Source organism: Apodemus sylvaticus, chromosome 2 (assembly GCF_947179515.1).
Source record: "Apodemus sylvaticus chromosome 2, mApoSyl1.1, whole genome shotgun sequence".
Taxonomy (NCBI): Eukaryota; Metazoa; Chordata; class Mammalia; order Rodentia; family Muridae; genus Apodemus; species Apodemus sylvaticus.
The window spans coordinates 106826186-106848382 of NC_067473.1; the positions used below are offsets into that span (position 1 = coordinate 106826186).

The window sequence follows — 22197 nt, forward strand, 5'->3', positions numbered from 1 at the left end:
TACATCCTCCCCTCTCCCAGTCTCCATGTGGATGTCCCTTCACCCCACCCCCACCTGACCTCTAAACTCCCTGGGGCCTCCATTCTCTTGAGGGTAAGGAGCATCATCTCTGAATGAACAAAGACCTGGAAGTCCTCTATTGTATGTGTGCTAGGGGCCTCATATCAGTTGGTATATGCTGCCTATTTGGTGGTCCAGTGTTTGAGAGATCACAGGGGTCCAGATTAATTGAGACTGCTGGTCCTCCTACAGGGTCAGCCTCAGCTTCATTCAGCCTTCCCTATTTCAACAGCAGGGGTTAACGCTGCTTCTGTCCATTGGTTGGGCACAAATATCTGCATCTGACTCTTTCAACTGCTTGTTGGGTCATCCAGAAAGCTGTCATGCTAGGTCCCTTCTTGTGAGTGCTCCATAGCCTCAGTAATAGTGTCAGGCCTTGGGACCTCCCCTTCTGCTGAATCCCACTCTGAGCCTGTCCCTGGACCTTCTATTATTCCTCGGGCTCCTCTTCATTTCTTTCTTTCTTTCTTTTTTAAATTTCCTACATTCTTTGTTTACATTCCAAATGATTTCCCTTTCCCTGTTCCCCCCCTCCCCATAAGTCCCATAAGCCCTCTTCTGTCCACCCATTTCCTGATTAACCCCCTCCCACTTCTCTGTCCTGGTAATTCCCTATATTGCCTCATCAAGCCTTTCCAGGACCAGGGCCCTCTCCTTTCTTCTTCTTGGGAATCTTTTGAAATGTTAATTGTGTCTTGGGTATTCAGAGCTTCTGGGCTAATATCCACTTATCAGTGACTGCATTCCTTGTGTGTTCTTTTGGGATTGGGTTACCTCACTTAGGATGATATTTTCCAGTTCCAACCATTTGACTAAGAATTTCATGAATTCATTGTTTTTAATTGCTGAGTAGTATTCCATTGTGTAAATATACCACATTTTCTGTATCCATTGCTCCACTGAGGGACATCTGGGTTCTTTCCAGCTTTTAGCTATTATAAATTAGGCTACTATGAACGTAGTGGAGCATGTGTCCTTATTGCATGCCAGGGAATCCTCTGGATACATGCCCAGGAGTGGTATAACAGGGTCCTCCGGAATTGCCATGCCCAGTTTTCTGAGGAACTACCAGGCTGATTTCCAGAGTGGTTGTAACAGCTTGCAATCCCACCAGCAGTGGAGGAGTGTTCCTCTTTCTCCACATCCTGACCAACACCTGCTGTCTCCTGAGTTTTTGACCTTAGCCATTCTGACTGGTGTGAGGTGAAATCTCAGGGTTGTTTTGATTTGCATTTCCCTAATGAATAATGATGTTGAACATTTCTTAAGGTGCTTCTCAGCCATTCGAAATTCTTCAGGTGAAAATTCTTTGTTTAGCTCTGAACCCCATTTTTAATAGGGTTACTTGGTTCTCTGGAGTCTAACTTCTTGAGTTCTTTGTATATCTTGGATATTAGCCCTCTGTTGGATGTAGGGTTGAAGATCTTTTCCCAATTTGTTGTTGCAGTTTTGTCCTTTTGATGGTGTCCTTTGTCTTACAGAAACTTTGGAATTTTATGAGGTCCCATTTGTCAATTCTTGATCTTAGAGCATACAGTTCTTTCAGGCAGGAACAATTGTGGATCAGAGTTATGACTATGGGATAGTCCTCCTCTCCCTCTATTTGAAGCCCTGTTTTCCTGCTGGGAGTAGGCTAAGTTCCCTCTCCCCCTCTCCGGATTGTAGGCATTTCATTTAAGGTCCCTCCCTTTTAGTCTGTGAGTCTCTTACCTTCCAGATCTCTGTTGCATTCTGGAGGGTCCTCTCAACCTCCTATCTCCAGAGGGTGCCAGTTTCAATTCTTTCTGGTGGTCCTCAGGGCTTCATTCCTTTTCCCTCCCCCAATATCAGATCAGGTTCCCCTCTCGCTCCTTTCCCCCATCTCCCCAGCCCTGTCCCTTTAAAAATTGTTTCCTTATATCTTAAAATATAAAGTCATTAAAGATATTGGTTTGTAGTTTTCTTGTAACATTTGTCTGGTATCGGTAGTGAATTAGAATTTTTAATTTTGGAGGGATGTTGAGAATTGATATTAATTTTTATGGATGAATTTGTAGAACTGACCCATGAAATTTTTGTTTTCGTTTTCCTAAGTTGTGAACGTTTTAATTACTAATTCAAATCTCTTATTTCTGGACAGATGTTCACAGTCTTTCATGATTTAGTATTATAGAGTGGATAGAGTTTATTTCTTCTGTTTATTCTGTTTGTTGTCATACAGTTTCTCATATTTGGGTAATATTTTGTAATTTATTCACAATATAGAGAAATATGCTTTTTGGTTTTTGAATCATCTCTTATCTTAACCTAGATAAAATAACAAACTATTGATGGTGTGATTTTTCTGTTTAGTCTATTATGTTGTAGATTACAAAGACTCACAGAGAAGGCAGAGGGAAGGGAGGGAGGAGAGGGCGAGCATGGAAGAGAGGGAGAGAGGGAGAGGAAAGAGAGGAGCAAGAGGTAGGGGGAGGGGAGGGAGAAGGAGAGGGAAAGGGAAAGGGAGAGAAAGGTCACAGATTAAGTTATTATAAGGAACATTTTATGTGGTTATAGAAGCAAACTCTCCTGATCTACAACCTGAAAGCTACAACTCAGAACAGCAAGTGGTATCCTTCAAATTCAATGTCAAACACCTGAGAATAAGTGTGATCCAAAATGATCCAAAATACCAATGGATCACAGCCAACCAATAGAATGATCATAGGGTCCCCAGTGGAGCAGCTAGAGAAAGGACCCAAGGAGCTGAAGAGGCTTGCAGCCCTGCCCTGCAGGAGGATGTACCAACCAGTAACCCCAGAGCTCCCAAGGACTAAACCACCAACCAAAGAGCACACTTAAAGGGACCCATGGCTCCAGCTACTTATGTAGTAGATGACCATTTCAGACATCAATGAGAGGAGAGGCCATTGGTTCTTGCATCCCAGAAGAGGGAATGCAAGTCAGGAAATTGGGGAGCGGGGTGAGCAGGAGGAGGAGGAACTGGGATAGAGGGTTTTCAGAGGGGTATAACTCAGAAATGGGATGCCATTTGCAATGTAAATAAAGCAAATATCTAATTAAAAATATATAAAAAAAGAAAAAGTACTGCGAACCATAGCTCAACTGTGAGGACTTATATGGTGAGAGAAGCACTGCCTATGAAGTTCAGGAGAACATGAGTGTCCTAGTTCAACCCGAGAGTGGGTTTTCTCTTTCTCTGTAGTTTTTTACTACTTGGCACTATGTGATTAGATGGCATCCATTCACATCAGTGAGGGCAGCAATCTTCCTTACCTAGGGGACCAAATCTTTGAAAATGCTCATGGCCACACTCAGAAACAATGCATAATTATCTGATCATTACGTAGCACATGAAAGTTTTGAAAGTACTTTTTCTTTTTTATATATTTTTTAATTAGATATTTGTTTTATTTAAATTTCAAATCGCACATCACACTTTGTTTTCCGTAGAATTGGGATTATTTTATTATTATTTAATGGTCTCTGAATCTAAATTGAAGTTTGTTTATAATTTTGCCTTTTAATATAAGGATTCACAACTAGAGATTACTCTTTCATGTTTACATATTAAAATTTTGACTTTTTATGTTCATTTTATCAAGATTACTTTCTTTAATTTTTTAAATTATCATTAATATTTTTTTTAAAGTTCAGTCATTATCCCCCTCCCAGTCTACCCTTTGATAGTTCAACACATTCCTACTGCCCTGTTTCCAAGAGGATGTCCCAACCCTCCACCTCATTCCAACCCATTAAGCCAGACCACCCTACCCCCTGGGGCTGCAAATCTCTTGATTTGAGATGCCTCTTCTTTTTTTTTCTTTTTTATTGATATATTTTTTTATTTATATTTCAAATGATTTCCCCTTTTCTGGGTCCCCACTCCCCGCAAGTCCCATAAGCCCTCTTCCCTCCACCTGTTCCTCCATCTACCCCTTCCCGCTTCCCTGTTCTGGAATTCCCCTATACTCTTGCACTGAGTCTTTCCAGAACCAGGGGCCACTCCTCCATTCTTTTTGGACATCATTTAATATGTGGATTATGTCTTGGGTATTCAAAATTTCTAGGCTAATATCCACTTATTAGTGAGTGCATACCATGATTGATCTTTTGAGGTTGGGTTACCTCACTTAGTATGATGTTCTCCAGCTCCATCCATTTGTCTAAGAATTTCATGAATTCATTGTTTCTAATGGCTGAATAGTACTCCATTGTGTAAATATACCACATTTTTTATCCATTCCTCCGTTGAAGGATACCTGGGTTCTTTCCAGCTTCTGGCTACTACAAATAGGGCTGCTATGAACATAGTGGAGCATGTGTCCTTATTGCATGCTGAAGAATCCTCTGGGTATATGCCCAGGAGTGGAATAACAGGGTCCTCAGGAAGACGGTGCTGGTTCAACTGGAGGTCAGCATGCAGAAGAATGCGAATTGATCCATTCTTATCTCCTTGTACTAAGTTCAACTCCAAATGGATCAAGGACCTCCATATAAAACCTGACACACTGAAACTAATAGAAAAGAAACTGGGGAAAACCCTTGAGGACATGGGCACAGGGCAAAAGTTCCTGAATAGAACACCAATAGCTTACACTCTAAGATCAAGAATTGACAAATGGGACTTCATAAAACTACAAAGTTTCTGTAAGGCAAAGGACACTGTCAAAAGGACAAAACGTCAACCAACATTGGGCAAAAGTTTCACCTTGTTCTTTCCTTGGTTGTGGAAGCAGGGATTGCATGACACTCCTACTGACTATACTGTCACCAAAGAGCAGTCTGAAAAATGCTTCAAACTTTCCTGTGATACTGAATTTAATTAGGTGGGTATCTTCTAGCTGGATTAAATCAAAAGTGACCACCCTCTAATACTTAACATTCCATTTTAGAAAAGTGTGTGTGTGTGTGTGTGTGTGTGTGTGTCTGTGCGTGTGTGCGTGTGCAGACCATAATCACCTGCTAATTTCAGGGAGTTTTGACCTCTGTGTGTACCTGCAATAAATCACCTATACCTGTAGAGAAATACATAATTAGAAAGCATTCAAGAGTATTTACATTGTAGTTGCTTCTACCTCTTTCACCAACCTCCACAAAGCTTGTGTTTCAGTATGTCCTGATGTCTATATTCCTAACCTGTAGTATTTATTTATGTATTTATGTAATTATTTATTTATGTACGTATTTATTTATTTGCTACTGTATTGATTTTATAATTTAGGTATAATACTTTGAGCTATATACTTCTTTCCATTACCTGTTACAGCAATGGTCTTGGTGTTAGGAAACCAGCAGCTCTTTCATTGCTGTGGTGTTCTCAGCAAAATACCTTTAGGTTTGCAAAGTCACCATTCTCTTTACAAGAACAATCATGGCAAGGACAGACCAGATAAATTTTGATGAATATGAACAACAAGCAAGGACTATGCAGATTTGAGAAATACCTTCAGATGTAAACAAAATTGAGGACTGATTTTCAGAACACATATATAACCAAGGCTCATATATAGCAAAGTATCTAAGCAGCATAGTATAGGGCAAGGTCCAAGATATTCTTTACATGTTCTTTAGATACCTGCTCTTTATTTATATTCAAAAATTTCCAGAAAGCTTCTGAGTGTTTTAAGTGTATTGACTATTCTGAAGAATACTTTCTGCTACATTAAAAACTAGAATGGCATATAAACTAAGAATTTTAACAGTAGTAATTATGTGTCACTCAGGAGCTTTGGAACAATGCTCGTTCAAGAATACAAACATTTTCTTGATTCTATACCTAGTCATCAACACCAGACTGATAATTTTATCTCCGACTTCTAATCCATGACTATCTCTGCTTCCTTCCATTCTTGAGAGAAGGAATGTAAAGAAATGTCCGTCATCTTTGAAAGCTTCAGAAAAGGACAAAATGGTATTTGTGATAGTTTTAAGAAATTGTTCCTGAAAAGAATGCTTGAGCTATTGTTTCTGAGGAGGTAGGATTTCTCAGAATAGAGTCACTGTTCCTAAGAATGTGTTGTCACTATTATTCTGGTCAATAGACAAGTGGCATGCTTGTTACTACTGTCAGTCAAGCACAGAGGGAAGGTCTCTAAGCATAGTTGCTGAGTACTGCACTCAGCCTATAACATTGCTTGAAATTTGGATAAGTTGTAATATTTCTGAATGCTTATGCAAATTAAAGAGGCAGGTCTATCATATTTAGTGATTAGTGCTGAAAATCATTCTACAGCTTTTATACTGTTCCCTTCATTCTGGTGTCAGTGGTGTTCTAAGTGCTAGCCAGCCGGATATTAGCAACACCATTTCAAAATAAGGATTTGGAGTGTACTTTCTTTCCTTCTAATACTTTCCTATCTGTTCCATCTAGGATCAGGCAAATAAGATAACACAGCTTATATGCATGTGAAGCCCATAGGATTATTTTGTCATCGAGAAATATGTTCTGCCCAGCATCTGCTGGCAGCAGGTAGTGGTGACTTGTAGATGCCACTCCAGTGGAAGAGGAGCTTCAATTATTCATTTGAGTAACTGGGTGCTTTTCCCCACTCCTTAGTCCAAAGATGAATGACATTTGGAATCTCTTTCATGATCTGATTGATGCCTTGTTTTTCTGATTTAAAGAGGAAAACAAACAAAGTGAATAAATATTTTGAAATTAGTACAATCTTAACTTTAAATCTTAAATTTCATGGTTTAAAATTTTAGACCAGGGAACCAGGATTGGCCCAGAAAAGTAAATACAAGCATTCTCATCTCAGATTCTGTTTGAAAGTAAAACAAAACAAATGAAAAAATTTACAAAATACCTTTTCTGAAAAAAATGACTATGAGAATACATAGTTTTTAGGACTGATTTGCAAAACCAAACAAGAAGTTTTAAATCAAGATTTAAGGATACTTCTGATCTTATATTACCCATGCATGCAGAGAAAAAGCACTATCCAGGTGTCAAGATTAAATGTGTTTATTTTGTGTCAGTGAATACAATGGTATATTAGATACCAGCACTCCCATCTACACACCTATGCATTTGCCTCTAAACCTTCACATACTGTCAATCTCCATTGCGCTAACATTCCACCACTGAGCCTTCTATGTCTAGCAAAGTCAGAGTTCAAGTTTAGAAAGAAAGAGAGGGATAGAAGGAAGGACAGTTGAGCTCCACTTTGTGTTGTCAGGGTCCGCAGAAGGATCCATGTGTCTCAAGAAATGTTTATTATCTTCAGCAGAGGGGAGAAAATAAGAGGAACACTAGTAATGGCACTACCAGGAAGAAAGAACAGAATGCAGATTAAAGAAACATTTGAGACGGGGTGAGTTAGTTTCTCCTCAGTTAAGAATCCACATGATAGCATGGCTACATGACATTGAGATTAAATTGCTCAATTTTTGGGCCACACACTTCAGTGTATTGGCAAGTACATTTTTTTTTTTTTTGCACCGAAACAGAAGCAGTACAGGTTTTATGTTCTACCATTACACTTCCAGGTTTTTCACTTATGAATATACCTGCCAACCTAATGATTCTTGCATGCATTAGAGTTTGCTTTTGTAGAGTTAAGTTTATTTTCCCCATCCCCCCCACTCCCGTGAACATTGCAGTGTGAACTCTTTGCCCAACTTTAAGAGAATTTTTTTGCAAAGGACAGCTCTGTGCCACCTCAGGACAGAAATCATCACCTGTCCCCTCCGAGGCTACCGATGGACCAGTAGCATTGATCTCATATAACATGCAAACAGACACTGTTCTCTTAATTTCCCCATGCCAGAGGCATACAAGTCAGCAGGTATGTTTACAAAAATGGAATCAAAATGAAAAAGAAAGGGGGAGGAGGGAGAAAGAAAGAACTTTCTTGTTTGAAGCCTATTGTCTTAGAAGGAATCCATTGCCTTGAATTCACTTAAAGCCTGCACTGGGGAAATGTGTTTCTTTTGAGATCCCCGTCGAACTCGTGTCTGGAATTCTTCAGGCTTTTCTCTCTTCACAAGGGGCTTCTTTTCAGGAGCCTTCATCTTCCAAGACACAACCGGAGAGTTGACAGCTGCTGTTCCATAAACCTTCTGGTATTTGGTTGAGGCTACATAAGATGCTTTCACCGTGAGGACAACAGCATTCATCAGGTTTTTGGCTGCCTGGATGAGTGATGTAGCACTGTCCAGCTAGAACAGGAGAAAAGTAAGAGACAATGGGTTAGTGAAGGTCTCAAAGTCACAGGACACAGGCATAATTTTACACATCAAGCAGTGTTGTGCTTCTGCTAGTGTTGCCACACAGGAGCAAACAATCACAAGAAAAAGTCAGCATTTTGTAAGACAGCCATGTGCCTTCTCCTACCCTTGCTCACAAAATAAGCAAAATCAGGTTCTTCTGTAGTACATAGCTTGTCTAAAATCCCAATACCACCAAGAGAAGCTCTATTCTTAGCATGTATGTATCCCCATGGGTAACATATATTATTAGACTCATTCACAACTGCATCAATTACTAAAGTGTTTGGAAAGTACTTGCCAAACTTTGAATACTTTTTAAAAGATTTCACAGAAGATTACATTTCAGGTTCATGCCCCTACCTACAGAAGGATTATTACAGGTTATTTCTATTTCCTGAACTCAGGACTGGTAGAAATGAAGTCCCCAGTCCACACATAAATTTTACTTATTGACCTGGAAGTCTACATTTCAGAATTTCTATGTAATACATATACCTCCTGTGAAAATATCAGTTATTGTGGCATGGGTTTGAGGGTGCAACAGTGTTCAGCAAGACTACATGTCCTGTGTTATTCAATGATTTCCTATGTACTACACTCCAAACAGCATTCCAAGAATTTCTCAAACACTTCTATACTTTATTCTTTAAAACACTATGTAGGTATAATCATTACAGTCCCTTTATGATGAAAGAAGTGGTCCAGTTTTAAATTATGGCATTCTAAAAAACTGATCTGTTGGTTCATACTGCCATCTATTGAATAGGGTAACTTTAAAACATTGCAGGGGTTCGGAGGATCAAGAGTTAGGGCCAGGCAGAACCTGGTAGGTGGAACTCTGAGAGTTAAAGTCTTGCCTGGTTTACATAGCCAGTTCTAGGTTAGGGACAACTACATAAATGAGAATGTATCCAAAACACAACAAAGCAAACAACCACAAAAGGAGACCAGCCTGATCTACAGAGACTTCTGTCAGAATAAACAATGTATAATAATAGGATTTGAATCCCATCACAGGACCAGAAAATTCAGCATTACCTAATTTCTACTATTGGCTGGGCTGTGTGGCCCATAATGTTTCCTGGGCCATTAAATATCTGTTTCTACTCTGCTAGTATCAGGAATGAACCATAGATGGTAGAAAAACTACATTTCCAAGAGTTTCTTTCAGCAATACAGGTAAGCTAATGAAAGAAAAAAATCATTGGACTAGAAGTCTTACTCTAGCTTCAGACATGTTTGAGCATGGTGGATAATCCATCAGTTGTTGGCAGTGGGAAATACAGAAAGCTATCTTACAGTTTAAGAACAAAACTAAGGAACCTCCTCTGCGTGTCTGCCTTTGTTATGTGCTACTTGTATAACACCTGTGTCTAAACTACGGCTTCTTGAAGCACAGAACTATGTAAGGTTTAATGATCAGCGATAGCTTTAAGAACAGATACTATAAGCCCAGTGGCTCCAACCTTCCATGTGACTGCATCCATGTTGCTTCATGCCATCTCTTATAATCAGAATTCCCCTCCACATAGTATCTGGACATTGAAAGTTGTATCATTGCCTCTTAACTGCTCTTCCTCTAACAGCTTTTTGGTAAAGATTCTTCATAAAAGATTTCTTTTTAAAAAGGGTTTAACACTAGTTTAAAAATAATTACAACCAAATGAGCAAAATTATTCCTTCATCTAAAAGCTTGATCTAATCACTGAAAAAATATATACTTTGTATAGCTGAATCTCTTATAATACTAACAAATTGATGCTTTGCCATGAAAAATATCAGTAAGATATTTACTATTCAATAACATAGAAAAGAGAAGTTTGTGGCTCTGAGCCATGGATCAACAGAGGTATAATGCATTGCTGTATGACTCAATGTAAACAAGTAGAATGATCCATTTAGTATTTCACTTTAGCATCTCTATTAGTCTATACAAAAATATATATCCAAATAATGGCCCAATTGATGCTGCTTAGTTTATGCTACATAGGTTTCTAAAGCTAACTTTCATGGCCAAATTATAGAGTATTTAATGTTAATATTGGAAAGAAGCTAAACATGAATTACTTTAGTGTTTCTCAATCTACGGCTTTTGAATTGCCATGTCTGGATCACCTAGAAAATGTCCCTTTATAGCCCCAATGCAAAGCTTTATTAAAAAAAATAAATAAGTAAATCTAAAAATACAAATTAAAACCCTTCCATTTTCATAAGTGTCCTATGCAATTATGATAAATATGCCAAAATTTGGTGACAACTAGACTAATGAAACCCAAAGAGGACAATCAACACATTTTACCAGTTCCCCCCAGATTTCACATCTGAGTGAATTCCACATTTTTCCATTATCCCTCTAGTGGGTAGAGAGAAGACAGCAATATGTTGGGCCAATTAGAATTCATCTGTCATGATTACTGTGTGAGCTGAAAGATCATTCTCCCATGGCCCTCAATGGGAACTACGATCATTTCCACATCAAGTTTTCAGGTTTTAAGAGTGAGTGGTACATATTTATAAAGTTAGTTACTTCTATTCTGTGCTCTGGGTAAACTAGAAAGTGAAGTTATATGCTAGTAATAATATTGCTTTGTGGGGTTATGATAGAATTAGTACTGAGACATGATATGTCTACTATAATATCAAATGGCTCTTGAAGAATGAGTTCTAGGGAATAGAATAGATCTGAATAAAAAGATGCAAGTAGTTTGGAGATTTCTGCCATAGAACCCATGTCTAGATAGCTGGTATCTAATTCTGTAGCAAAGCTAGAAGAGAGCCTGCCTCTTCTTCAAAACCCATTTTGTTTCCCAGCCTGACACAGAAGTCCTGTGAGAAAACCTCATATATTGTTGAGAATGTGAAGGCTCTGATATATAAACCCGGCTGTTTTGCCTAAACCACCTGCTAAGGGAAATATTGGGAGAGACACCTAGACAAGTAACCCTGAACAAAATTACACAAATATAATAATCTGAATCAAAAATTGAATAAAAATTGTGACTTAAAAAAGTTGAATTCCAAAAGTCTGTTGTATGCTCTAGAATCACTTCAATGACTTGGCTATTTTTTACCATAGGTTTTTTCTCTTTTCATTTTGAATAAATGGTTTTTATTTATGTTTATAGAAGTTCCAAAGTGAATTCTAGCTGAAAAGTTTTAACTAAAATTTTAATCCCCAAAAGACATTAGAAAGAGTAAAGACATGCAATATGATTTCTTTTAGCAAGGTTTAAGGACAGCTATTTAACATAATTGCTTTCTATTTTCTGATGTCTTACTCTAGCAGTGGCATTTCCAAATAAGATGAGTAAATTAACATATGTAAGTGAAGTTCTAATAATAATAACTGACATTAATTGGACACTTATGTAGAGGTGCGTGCCATTGCCTTAGTCATGTTAATTGAATTATGTGATTCAATTTCCAAGATTTCTCAAGTAGCGATGATTGTTGCATAGGTGAGGAAACTGTCACTTAGGGTTTAAAGCCAACTGTAACTTTTGGCAAGGTTTGAAAGCCCATGAACAGCATTACTCCCTGGGAGCACTACAGAAACTCTGGGGTCTTGTTTATCAACTGTTACCTATGAATTAAAAAGTCTCTGCTTCTATTCACCCTACCTGGACTGGAAACCTGCAATGTTCTGGAAGCACCATCACAAAGTTTATGACAGTCTCCATCTCACCAGCTCTCTATATTTTCATCTTTTTTTAAAAGTCTGAATCTTTTTCTGTGTAGACATTTTGAGCTTGTGATATCCCTTACCCAATGTTTAACTGTTCCCAGTAACTCAACATACAGCTGTCTTGCAGTCGTGGAGTCAACACTCAGGGCAGCAGAAGCTGCAAGGCAACCTATGTAAACTTACTACCCAGATCTAACTACTGGCTAGAACTTCAAGTGGATCTCTATTATAATTAGTGTTCTAAGCCTTGAGCTCAGTTCCTCTAAAATGGATTCAAAAACTAATATCATCACCAGCATGCCTCAAATGTTCAACATGGCCATTTCTTTCTAGTACAAAGTCCAGTTTTTCCTAAAAGACACTTCTGTTCTTGATGATCTTTGTATCTAGTCTAAGAGAAACTTCATTTTGAAAAGCTAATTTTAAAAATGTAAACTTATATTTATCAAATCAGACCGCATGACCACTTTAATTTAGATGGACAATCATCCCTGAGAGTAGCCATGTAACTTGCCATGTATGTATGACACATGATTTACACACAACCCACTTTAATTCCATAGCCAGGGTTTGAATTCAGGAAGCCTGACTTGAGAACATACACTATGGTTCTTGCTCAAACTGACCAACCCTCCCTCCCTCCACAAGACTATCAGGGCTGGACTATATTCACATTCTTCCATACTGTGTCAGTTGTCCCTAGCCATAGAAATTAGAATTCTCCTAATTCTGTCACTAATCTTTCAAAATATCAAAGTACTATTTTAAAAAAAGGCAACAGATGTTTCCCCACATCTTGTTCTATTACAGTCCATGACGGCAAATAAGGGTGAGTGAGCTATGCTGTATCTGAGGCAATTTTCTGTCCTATTTTCCTCCAACCCCCTCCACCACTGTTTCCACTCTTCTTAGTCCCATACAACTTCCATCACAAAGTCACATAGGGATAGTCTGCCTAGTAACTCTCCTTTTTTGTGTTTTGAATTAATGGAAGGCTTTCCTGAATGTAATTCTTCCCATCATTGATATCCGTCCTACTGTCTATTGCCTTATGACTTTAAAGCAGTAAACACCATGATCTGTGCTTGAAATCAGTTACCTACCAGGAGACTCCTAAAGTCTCTACTGGTAAACTGTTTCTCTAATGCTGAGCTTGCACTGAACATGCACAATTTCAACAACATGCCCAACTCACTAACCCTCTTGAAATCAATGCTGAAATCTCTTTTTCCCTCTGCATGCTCTTCCTCCATTTGTTCACTCACGTTTTACCATGCAGATGTTTCTTCTATGTTATATCAATCAGTTATCCTAAGTGTCAATTATATAGACATGAATAGAAGCAGACTAAGATATAGTGGAAAATACAGAAAAGATAACACACACTCTAAAATGCTTAATTTTGTATGAGGAGTGCCTTAGCAGGCTGCCAGATACTCAAGGAACCATGGAAGTAGAAGACTTACTGGGAGTCATAATGGGAGGGATAGCACAAGGAAAAGTGTCATGACTCCTGAACTCTTTAACAGGGAACAAGCAGCAAATTCCTATACCCCTGGCTTTATATTGGTGTTTGTAGGAAAACTGAGAATGAAAAAAAAGTTGAAATGTTACAGAGTTGAGTTTAATTACTAGCTAATTGAGATGGAGGTGTGTGTTTCATCTAGCTGGTGCTATCTTAGGGATGATTATAAATGCTGGGTGAAACTTTGGGAGCTATATATGAAATACTACCTAATTTATAATAATTCTTTCTAATGTATATATATATATATATATATGTGTGTGTATGTGTATTCATATATACTCATTTGTGACTGTCCTTTATGTTCTCTTATTTAGTGTTTTTACAAAGCAAAATGAAAGAATGCAAAATAAACTACTAAATCCGTTTTTCTTTCCACATATCCAAAATTCCAATGTATTTACTTAAAAATTCTCAGCATGAGACTTTTAAGATAAAAATCAGTATCTTCTTAATAATCGAAGACATAATATTATCAAGAAAGAGCCTATTTGAATAGACAATGACTTTGTTTGACTAGGGAATCATGAAGGAATTAGCTATCCATAACAACGGGGTGCTTGCTGAAGCCAGGGAACAATAAAACAAAAACTGTTTATGATCCACAATTTTCTCTAAGAAATAAAAAATAAAAAGAACAATGTCTAAAAGTAAAGAATTTAAAAGGAGTAGAGAGCTCACTGGTCTGAAGTGTACCAAAGCTCAATGTTTCAGAATGTCATGTATATATATATACCATGGAAATGTAAACCGTTTTAAATCAAAAATAATGGGAATGGGAATATCATGGAAATAGTGGACAAATGACAAAAATGAAATCAGCCAAGTCCATTTAGAACATGTTTTGGGAATATAAATACAAAGGATTATGCTTATGGACAATGGAAGCTTCAGCAGCCTAAGAAAAAGTGCTCATTCATGTCAAGGCTGAAACTATTCTATTTTCATTATTTCAACTCCAAGCTAATAACTGTGAATATAAAACTAGAAATAGGTTCTCCATATATGGAAGAAGTCCATTTTAGTCACTTGCAAGATTTCTGAGTGGCTTAATGTGATATCTTTAACGCTGAGTAGGAAGTAGTTTTAGAGGCACTAGCCTACATATTTTTGGGGAAAGAAACTATGACAGAAAAAATTGAAAATAATTGTAATAAGGCCGATGCTTTCAGCAAACTACAGTTTCCCTTTAGTTATATCTAAACTATTACTTACCCTACACCCACAAAAATGTCACACATTGCTCAATGGCTTGGGAAGATTTTGCGAGAAGTAAGCTTTGCTCTTAATAAATGGAAAACCTAAAGACCTAAAGCAACAGGGTCTATTACCTGCTGAGAAGAACATTTCATGTTCAAAAACTAAAATCCATGATCTTTGAAGAGGTATTTGATCTCCCTAGAAACCATAATACATCTAAAACACCTTGAAATATCTGCCTCCTCTTTTCTAGAGTTTATATCAATACCTTTAAAAAAAATTTCTAGCAAGTCAGAAGCAATAAATAACTTAGACAAAGATGGTGGAAAGGTTTAGGTGTATCCCTTTTTCCCCCAATTGAGCAATATCAGGATGTTTTTATACTTGCATAATTGGAAAATTACATGTCTGTTGTGGCACATTATCATTTTGATGCTCTTTCCAATCACCTCCTCTGATATTAATAATTAGATAGAGTTATCAAAACCAGGTTTCTTCTGTTTAAGAGAGTTGTAAATAACAGTTAGCAATTTAGCACTCATCCCTCAAGTGTTCAAGGCAGACATTCCCCATCAATCTCAGTACTTATCTCTTAGCACTGATTATACAAAGAGAGAGGGAATGTATTTAATTCCATTCTCCAAGAGTTGACATTTTGACTGAGTTGTCAAAGATAGTTGGTACCATTTACAGTATACATAAATAATCTCCTATATTAGGTCTAAATGTACATGAGCTTAAATACATTTGATTTCACTATTATCCATCAGACCATGACAAACACATTTTATGTAAATGACATCACACTCCTCTTTTTGTTCCAATGACTAATATTTAGGAACAGTTTGTGCACTTCTTAGTAATGGCATTTTATTATGAGTTGCCAATTAATGAAATAGTTAACAAGAAGACATATGTATTAACAGAAGTGCAAGTATTATAGGGAACTATTTTTAAATAAGATAAAATCTAGCAACATATATTAACAAGCATTGTGTCTGAGGTAAAAATACACATACTTGGTTTATTGCTGTTTACATATAAGTACAACATATCTTATAATATGCACCATACTCTTAAATAGTTATCACTTATGGAATAATCAGATAACATTTGAGCATGTTTGTTTGCCCTCTTTGATACCTTAGTCTCGTTTGACAAATGTTTTCCTTTTTAGTAGGGGATCAAATACGATAGAAAGGAGCACAAGAAGCCTGTTATTTTCTTCTCTGGGGTTCCATGACTTCTGCCTGAGAGGCAGCTGGTGCTCTACCAACACTGTAAGCCAGTCCTGAGAAAATCTGTATGCAATGGCTGAAGATTAAATTGGCAAAGATCTTAACAGAAAGACACTTCAGCCTCAGACTGGCTAAGAAAAACATCTCCAAAGCCTTGCTGAGAAATTTACAGTTTGGTTCCCAGGTAACTCTCCACTGGACCTATTTGTGTCTTGGATTTTTAATTCATTTAGGTAGGTAGTAGTGCTTCATAGTTGGCCAGTTCACTGATTAACTGTCTTCATTTGCATTTTTTCAATTATAGGTAAGTAAACCTTGGGGACTCCCATGAAGGCTTAATTACAGTCAACAAATTTTCTAAATATGGCTTAAAGCCATCTTTTTTTCCCTAACAGTAAAGGCCGAATAATTTCTGCTCAACCCCAACAAGGGATTCCTGATACACTTCAGATGTGTTACCTCTTGGAAAATTAGGACCAATTATGCCAGAGGCATCTAGGAATTTTCCCACCTTTCCTTGACTTTCTTCATCTTGCTAACTCCCTACATCATCCTATCCTTCAAAATCCCATGTCATATTGATTTCTAAATTGTTGGCTTCCATCTGACAGAAGACTCATGAGGAAGTAAATCCATAATGTGAAGAAACGTCCTATAAATATTCAGACACATATCATGACAGGGAACTTGATAATTTCATCAAATAAGTTCTCATGAATATCTTTCTACCACTATTTTTCACCATTTACTTCTGCTGGTAGCACTTCCAAAGCAAATTAGACAAGAAAGAGAACATAACAAGAGAAGGTATAAAAACATTTTTTTAATCCAAGATTATTATAAGTCAAATTTGGGAAACTACATATTTTAGACTTTATTCACTGAAAGCAAGGATAATTATCAAGCATTGTCCTTAGTAGCATTATCAAATTTGCACAGTCCTTCAGAGTTTCTCTATATACTGGGCATGGTCTCTGACTTACTCTGCTCTATGTTCTATCATCCCTCTATCCACACAAGTATTATTCAGGGCAGTTTGTATTTGGTTTCATGTCAGCTGCTTTAATTGCAACTAGCAAAGTCCTCCTTATTTGCAGTTTTACTCCTATCACTTTTAGTGACCCAAAGACAGTCTTGGTCTGGAATTACTAAATAGAATGTTCCAATACTGAAACTCAATTTTTAAATTGTGCACCATTTTTAGGCATGATGAAATCTTGCACTATTTCTTTTTTCAATACATGAATCAAACCTTGCCCAGGGTCTTCTTCATAGCTGAGATTGATTGATGTACTATATAGGCCTCCTTTTGCCCACAATTTCAGGTATCCAACTAAGACAGCTCTGCTGTCATTAAGTGGGACTACTACTTCAGTATATTAATTATCATTTTTCCAATATCATGATTATCTTCTTACATAATTCATGAGTAATGATCTTTTATATAAAATACTAAAAACAAAACCCTCAAGTGAAATGATAGACATATATATAGCTATATAAAATAATTTCAGTATATTAACCCAAAATTTCAGAACTTTTTTCATTATAGAAATGAAAATTAAGAAAAAAAGTTCCATAATTCAAGTGCTCAAAAGAACCAAGGACTTTTAATTAAATTAGTTTTATGTTTGAGCAGCTTATCCATAGCTTTTTATAATTGAGAACATTTATCTGTCTAATTTGAGTAGACACAGAAAAATTGCTGATAAACATGTGCCTTCATCCCAGTCATTGATATTTCTATTGTGAACTGGCAATCCTCCATTTCTATAGATACACTACATAAACCAGCCAGATATTTGGATATGGCTATCAACTTGACCAAGGAATATAGTTTTGTGGCATTTCAACCATGAATTCCATTCATTTCTATATTGATTATGCTTCACATTCTTGAGATACCTTTTTGAAGATTTTTGACATTTAGAAAATAATTCAGTCTTGTAGACATTTTAATTATTGAGAATTCTCCATCTTCTAAATCTCCTAGCTAGAAGCTCTTTGAATCACTCCACCTCTAAGCAAACCCACTCCTCCCACAGAGCTCTCCCTCTCAGTCATCAGGAGATAAAAGTCCATCTCTACTTCATACCACTTAGATAAAGCATCCTGAGCCTTGTACTTTGCTGCACTTTGCTATCTCTGACTCAGCATCTCATATTGTATCATCTTTTGTCATCCTAAGTTTAATACACTTGCTTCTTGACCCATTCTTATCTTCTGCCCTCCAATCATTCACCTGACCCATTCCCCTCCAGTAGCACTTGATGTTGTTCTCCATCAAATTCAAGCAAATTCAAATATTGGTGTGATGGTGGAAGTTCTAAGTTTCATCACACAAACACCACTGGTAGCCTCAGTCTGTTTTCCTCTTTCTCTTATAAATATTTTCCATACTCTTGTAAGCTAGTTTAAACTTTACCTTATTCACATTTCACCCACCCATCTGCTACTAAACACCTCTAAAAGGGCATTATTGAGTTGTAACATTACAGACTTGGAAATAGGAATGGAAAGACACATGTAAAATTAAAACACAATTAGTAACCTAGAATGCATTCCTTCTATACAATCAGCCTCCCCTGAAAGTAAAGACAAAAGTGAGAGTCTATCAGAAGACTACAAAGGTACACAACTGACAAATTGAAGTTTGTCAGTATACACTGGCTATGTGACCTCTTCTATCACTGAACTCAATGTATTTTCAAACCAGCCTTTTTGTTCATAAAACATTCTTATAAGTAAAAGACTATCTACTGAGAGTACTAATTCAACAAGGCACTCAGTTCTGGTTACTAGGCATGTTACCACCACAGAACATTTATCATATCTTCAAAACAATTATACATGAGCATCCTCTTATCTACATATGAGAAAATTAAAATAGAGAAAATTGAACATTTTGAAGTAGGGATTTAGTCAACTGTGATATAGTCTTCTCTAAAGATGGGAGTTAAATCTAGGGCCCTCATAGTCTACTCTCTGAATATAAAACCAGAAATCTAGGCATTAACACACCCTGTGAACCATTCTAATTGCTCATCAACATGAGTCATATGACCGGGATGTCATCAGGGTCACACGAAAGAAAGCCACACCATACAAATGCTTTGCTATCATGATTCATGAATGCTGTGCACTGATACTGTTTACTATCATCACCTGGTTCTGATTTTCCTTCTAGCAAGTATAATCCCCTAACAAGGGTCCTACATAGTCAAGGAAACTTGTTAATGACAATTTCTAATTTTTCTCATCTGAAAATTTTATTCATATGACTTCCTCTATACCAAAAAGCTATAAAGAGAAATGATCTTAAATTTTCCCAATTTCAAATTTCTACTTAGCCTTTTTACTTGTCATTTACAAGACACCATGAGACAAAAATGACACAGCATGAACAATGGCCATTATCTTCATTAAAACAGCTGACGTGTGACATTTCCTATATTAAATCCACTACTGCTCTGCAGAACACAGATGCTCCTGAACTATGCTCACATTTCATAAAACACAAAACTGTTCATGAGAGAAAGTATATACTTATATATACATATATATGCCATTTACTGCCTATGAAAGGATGGACAGTCACTACTCTAATTTTCTATTTCTTCAAGTGTAAAGTGAAGTTCATCACCATGTTTTTCGAATGTTATATGAAATGCGCCTTAGTGGGAAAAGAAAACAACTTAAAATACACTTTTAAAAGTTTGAAAGAACTGTGTGGCTGTAAATGATTATTATATAATCTCTCATACATTTTGGAACAGCTGGATACAATTGCCCTAAGAAACCTGTATGCTAGCAGTTATTCCAACAGATGATTCAAGTAATTGGACATCATCGGTACTGGCAAGGTAAAAAAACCAGAATTTTCCAGAGAATGTGAGTCTCTATCTCTTGGCCCTAATAGCAGGGTGGCCTAGTTACAATCTCACCTTTTCATTTTGCAGAATACACAGAAAATACTGTCTTCAAAGAAAACCATAGAGGAAACATGTTTTAAGGGGTGGAAAATAAATGGACAAATTCTAAGAATAAATTGAAGAGAGGTCATGCTTCCTATATGAGCTAACAGCTCATTCATTAATCTCTCTTTCATGACTCCATTTAAATTCTGCTGCATTTCATGCTCCAAACAGATGAAGAGCTATATATATATTTGCTGCTTATTACTCCAAAGCATTTGTGGGTCTTGTCTCCATAGCTACAATTCTGTCTCCCTATATACAGGTGCCTTCTTGTCCCTTACTGGTGTGTTCTCCACAGGGCTTTCAACACATGAAACACATTGAGAGTAGGTGATAATAATTCTGGGATGTATGTATGTCAGTCAGCTTGGTTGATGGATTCTTGGTTGAAGCTTCCCTTTAAACAGAAGTATGAGGTGTGACTACAGGAAACTAAAAACTAATGAGTATTTCTCTTTTGTGGGCTGTGCACTTTTAGATATTTCCCCAATTTGCTATATGCCACATGGACCAACCTATGAGATATTTCTTGTATTAATCTTAATTTTAAAAAAATGTAATACTGATTTTAGTTTTTCCTTCTCATTAGTATGGGAATGAAACTTAAAGAAGAACTTATAAAGCAAAAGACAATTATCTGAGATGCTTCCCTTTGTCCTTATGAATTGTGCACTTAGCAATGCACTACAGTTTCAAATGACTTTAACTAAAAGAAGAAATAAAAGGCATCTAAGGTGGTTCTCTTTAGAAGCTCAGGATGCTTCCTCATAGAGGTGCCTGCCAGGGCTTGGCCTAGTTTGGAAACCTTCTAGTCCTGTTCTCCTACAGTGAATGCACTTTATTGAAAATGTAGCAAAAACACCTGAGGGTTCCCTTCCATCTAAAACTCGAAATATTTTTGGTCCAACAAAGGATCTCTATGGATGGACAAAATATTGTCTGTATCGTCTCAAAAGACTGAGCTCCACAAGAAACTTTCATAATTCACAGATTAAAGAGAACAGAATCCTCAAAGGGCAGGAAATGCATAACAGTATTGCCAAAAATCAGTGAAAAAAACGTTATCAGAGTTTCTGTTAAAAGGAAGCTTGAAACCTATAAAACTGGAAAACTTATTGGAGGAAAATTACGCTTTAATTTTAAGATGAAAACAACTGTTAACAATAGAACAAAGATAAACAAAAAGGGTATAGGTTGATTTTTAGAATGGGGAAGATGGTGCATCATCATTTAATAATGACATGAAAAATTCCCTTACTCTGTAATAGCTTCCTTGGATTTCCTGAAAATCTAGCCTATAAAAAGTTAAATTGCCTATGTATGTATTACAAGACCAAAAGTCCTCTTATATTTTTTCCCAAGAGGCAAAAATGCCAAGGCAACAGCTTAATATGTCAACTGTTGGTACTTCACTGAATAGTGTCTGTTATATCTGGTATTTCACATACAAAAACACTCTGACTTTGATATAATTCTTACTATGAAACATATTCATTCCTTGACTATAAAAACCTTGGCTTCATGGTTCACCTGGAGCAAACTTATGAATTATGGAATTTGCTGGCTATAAATAACTTAAAAAGAACACCATTGGGAATTTCAATGTGACCATTAGCGTAATATGCTAGACATTATTGAAAAATGATATTTCAAGGAAGCAATAAAGCCTATTATCTTCCCTCTTCCTTTCATCTTAAACATGTATTAATCTGTTCCCATCATATCAAGGTTTCAAATGTACAGAATGAATAAAGTATACAATTCCATTGTTTTCATAATACTTAAAATTAAATAAATTACCTGTATCATAGCATGGAAAATAGAAAGTTTCAAGTTTTTAAATGTCACCAACAGAAAGGAATTGACTTAATCTCGTTTATATAAAGTAATAAAATTAAGCCATTTTATCTTACTTTAAAGTTATTTTCCCTGTTCTCATTGGAACACTTAATTGTCTTTGGGAACAGAGAGTACAGAAATGTAAGTTAGGTTGATCTGGTACAACTAGGAAGGAGACAAAAAGGTTATAGGTAAATGACAACTTCAGTGGGTCCTTAACAGTCTTTCTCTTAGCAGTATGCACCATTATACCCTGGTGCTAAGCTATCACTGATGGGTAAATGTAAATCTAGCAGCATTGTGTTTTATTCTGGGTAAAATATCAAGGTAGCAAGTAGTCCTTTGGTTCTCTTCGAGAGTCAGTTTTCACTGACTAGCAATGAATGGCTATAGACAGCTAGGACAGAGTTCAGAGATGGTAGTAAACACCCCACAGAGGCAAATCACAACCAGCCTCACAGAAAAGGGTTATCTGGA

At 36.8% G+C, this 22197-nt stretch overlaps 1 protein-coding gene across 5 annotated transcripts in view; it reads right to left on the reverse strand.

The window, feature by feature from the left end:
• Positions 1 to 7917: 7917 nt before the first annotated feature.
• The window catches only part of Ctnna2 (catenin alpha 2), a 1018271-nt gene continuing 1003991 nt past the window's right edge, over positions 7918 to 22197 (reverse strand). For all 5 annotated transcript variants that reach the window (XM_052174030.1, XM_052174029.1, XM_052174028.1 and 2 more), the window contains one exon: positions 7918 to 8205. In XM_052174030.1, coding sequence (XP_052029990.1) covers positions 7918 to 8205 — 288 coding nt within the window. The remainder of the gene's footprint in view (positions 8206 to 22197) is intronic.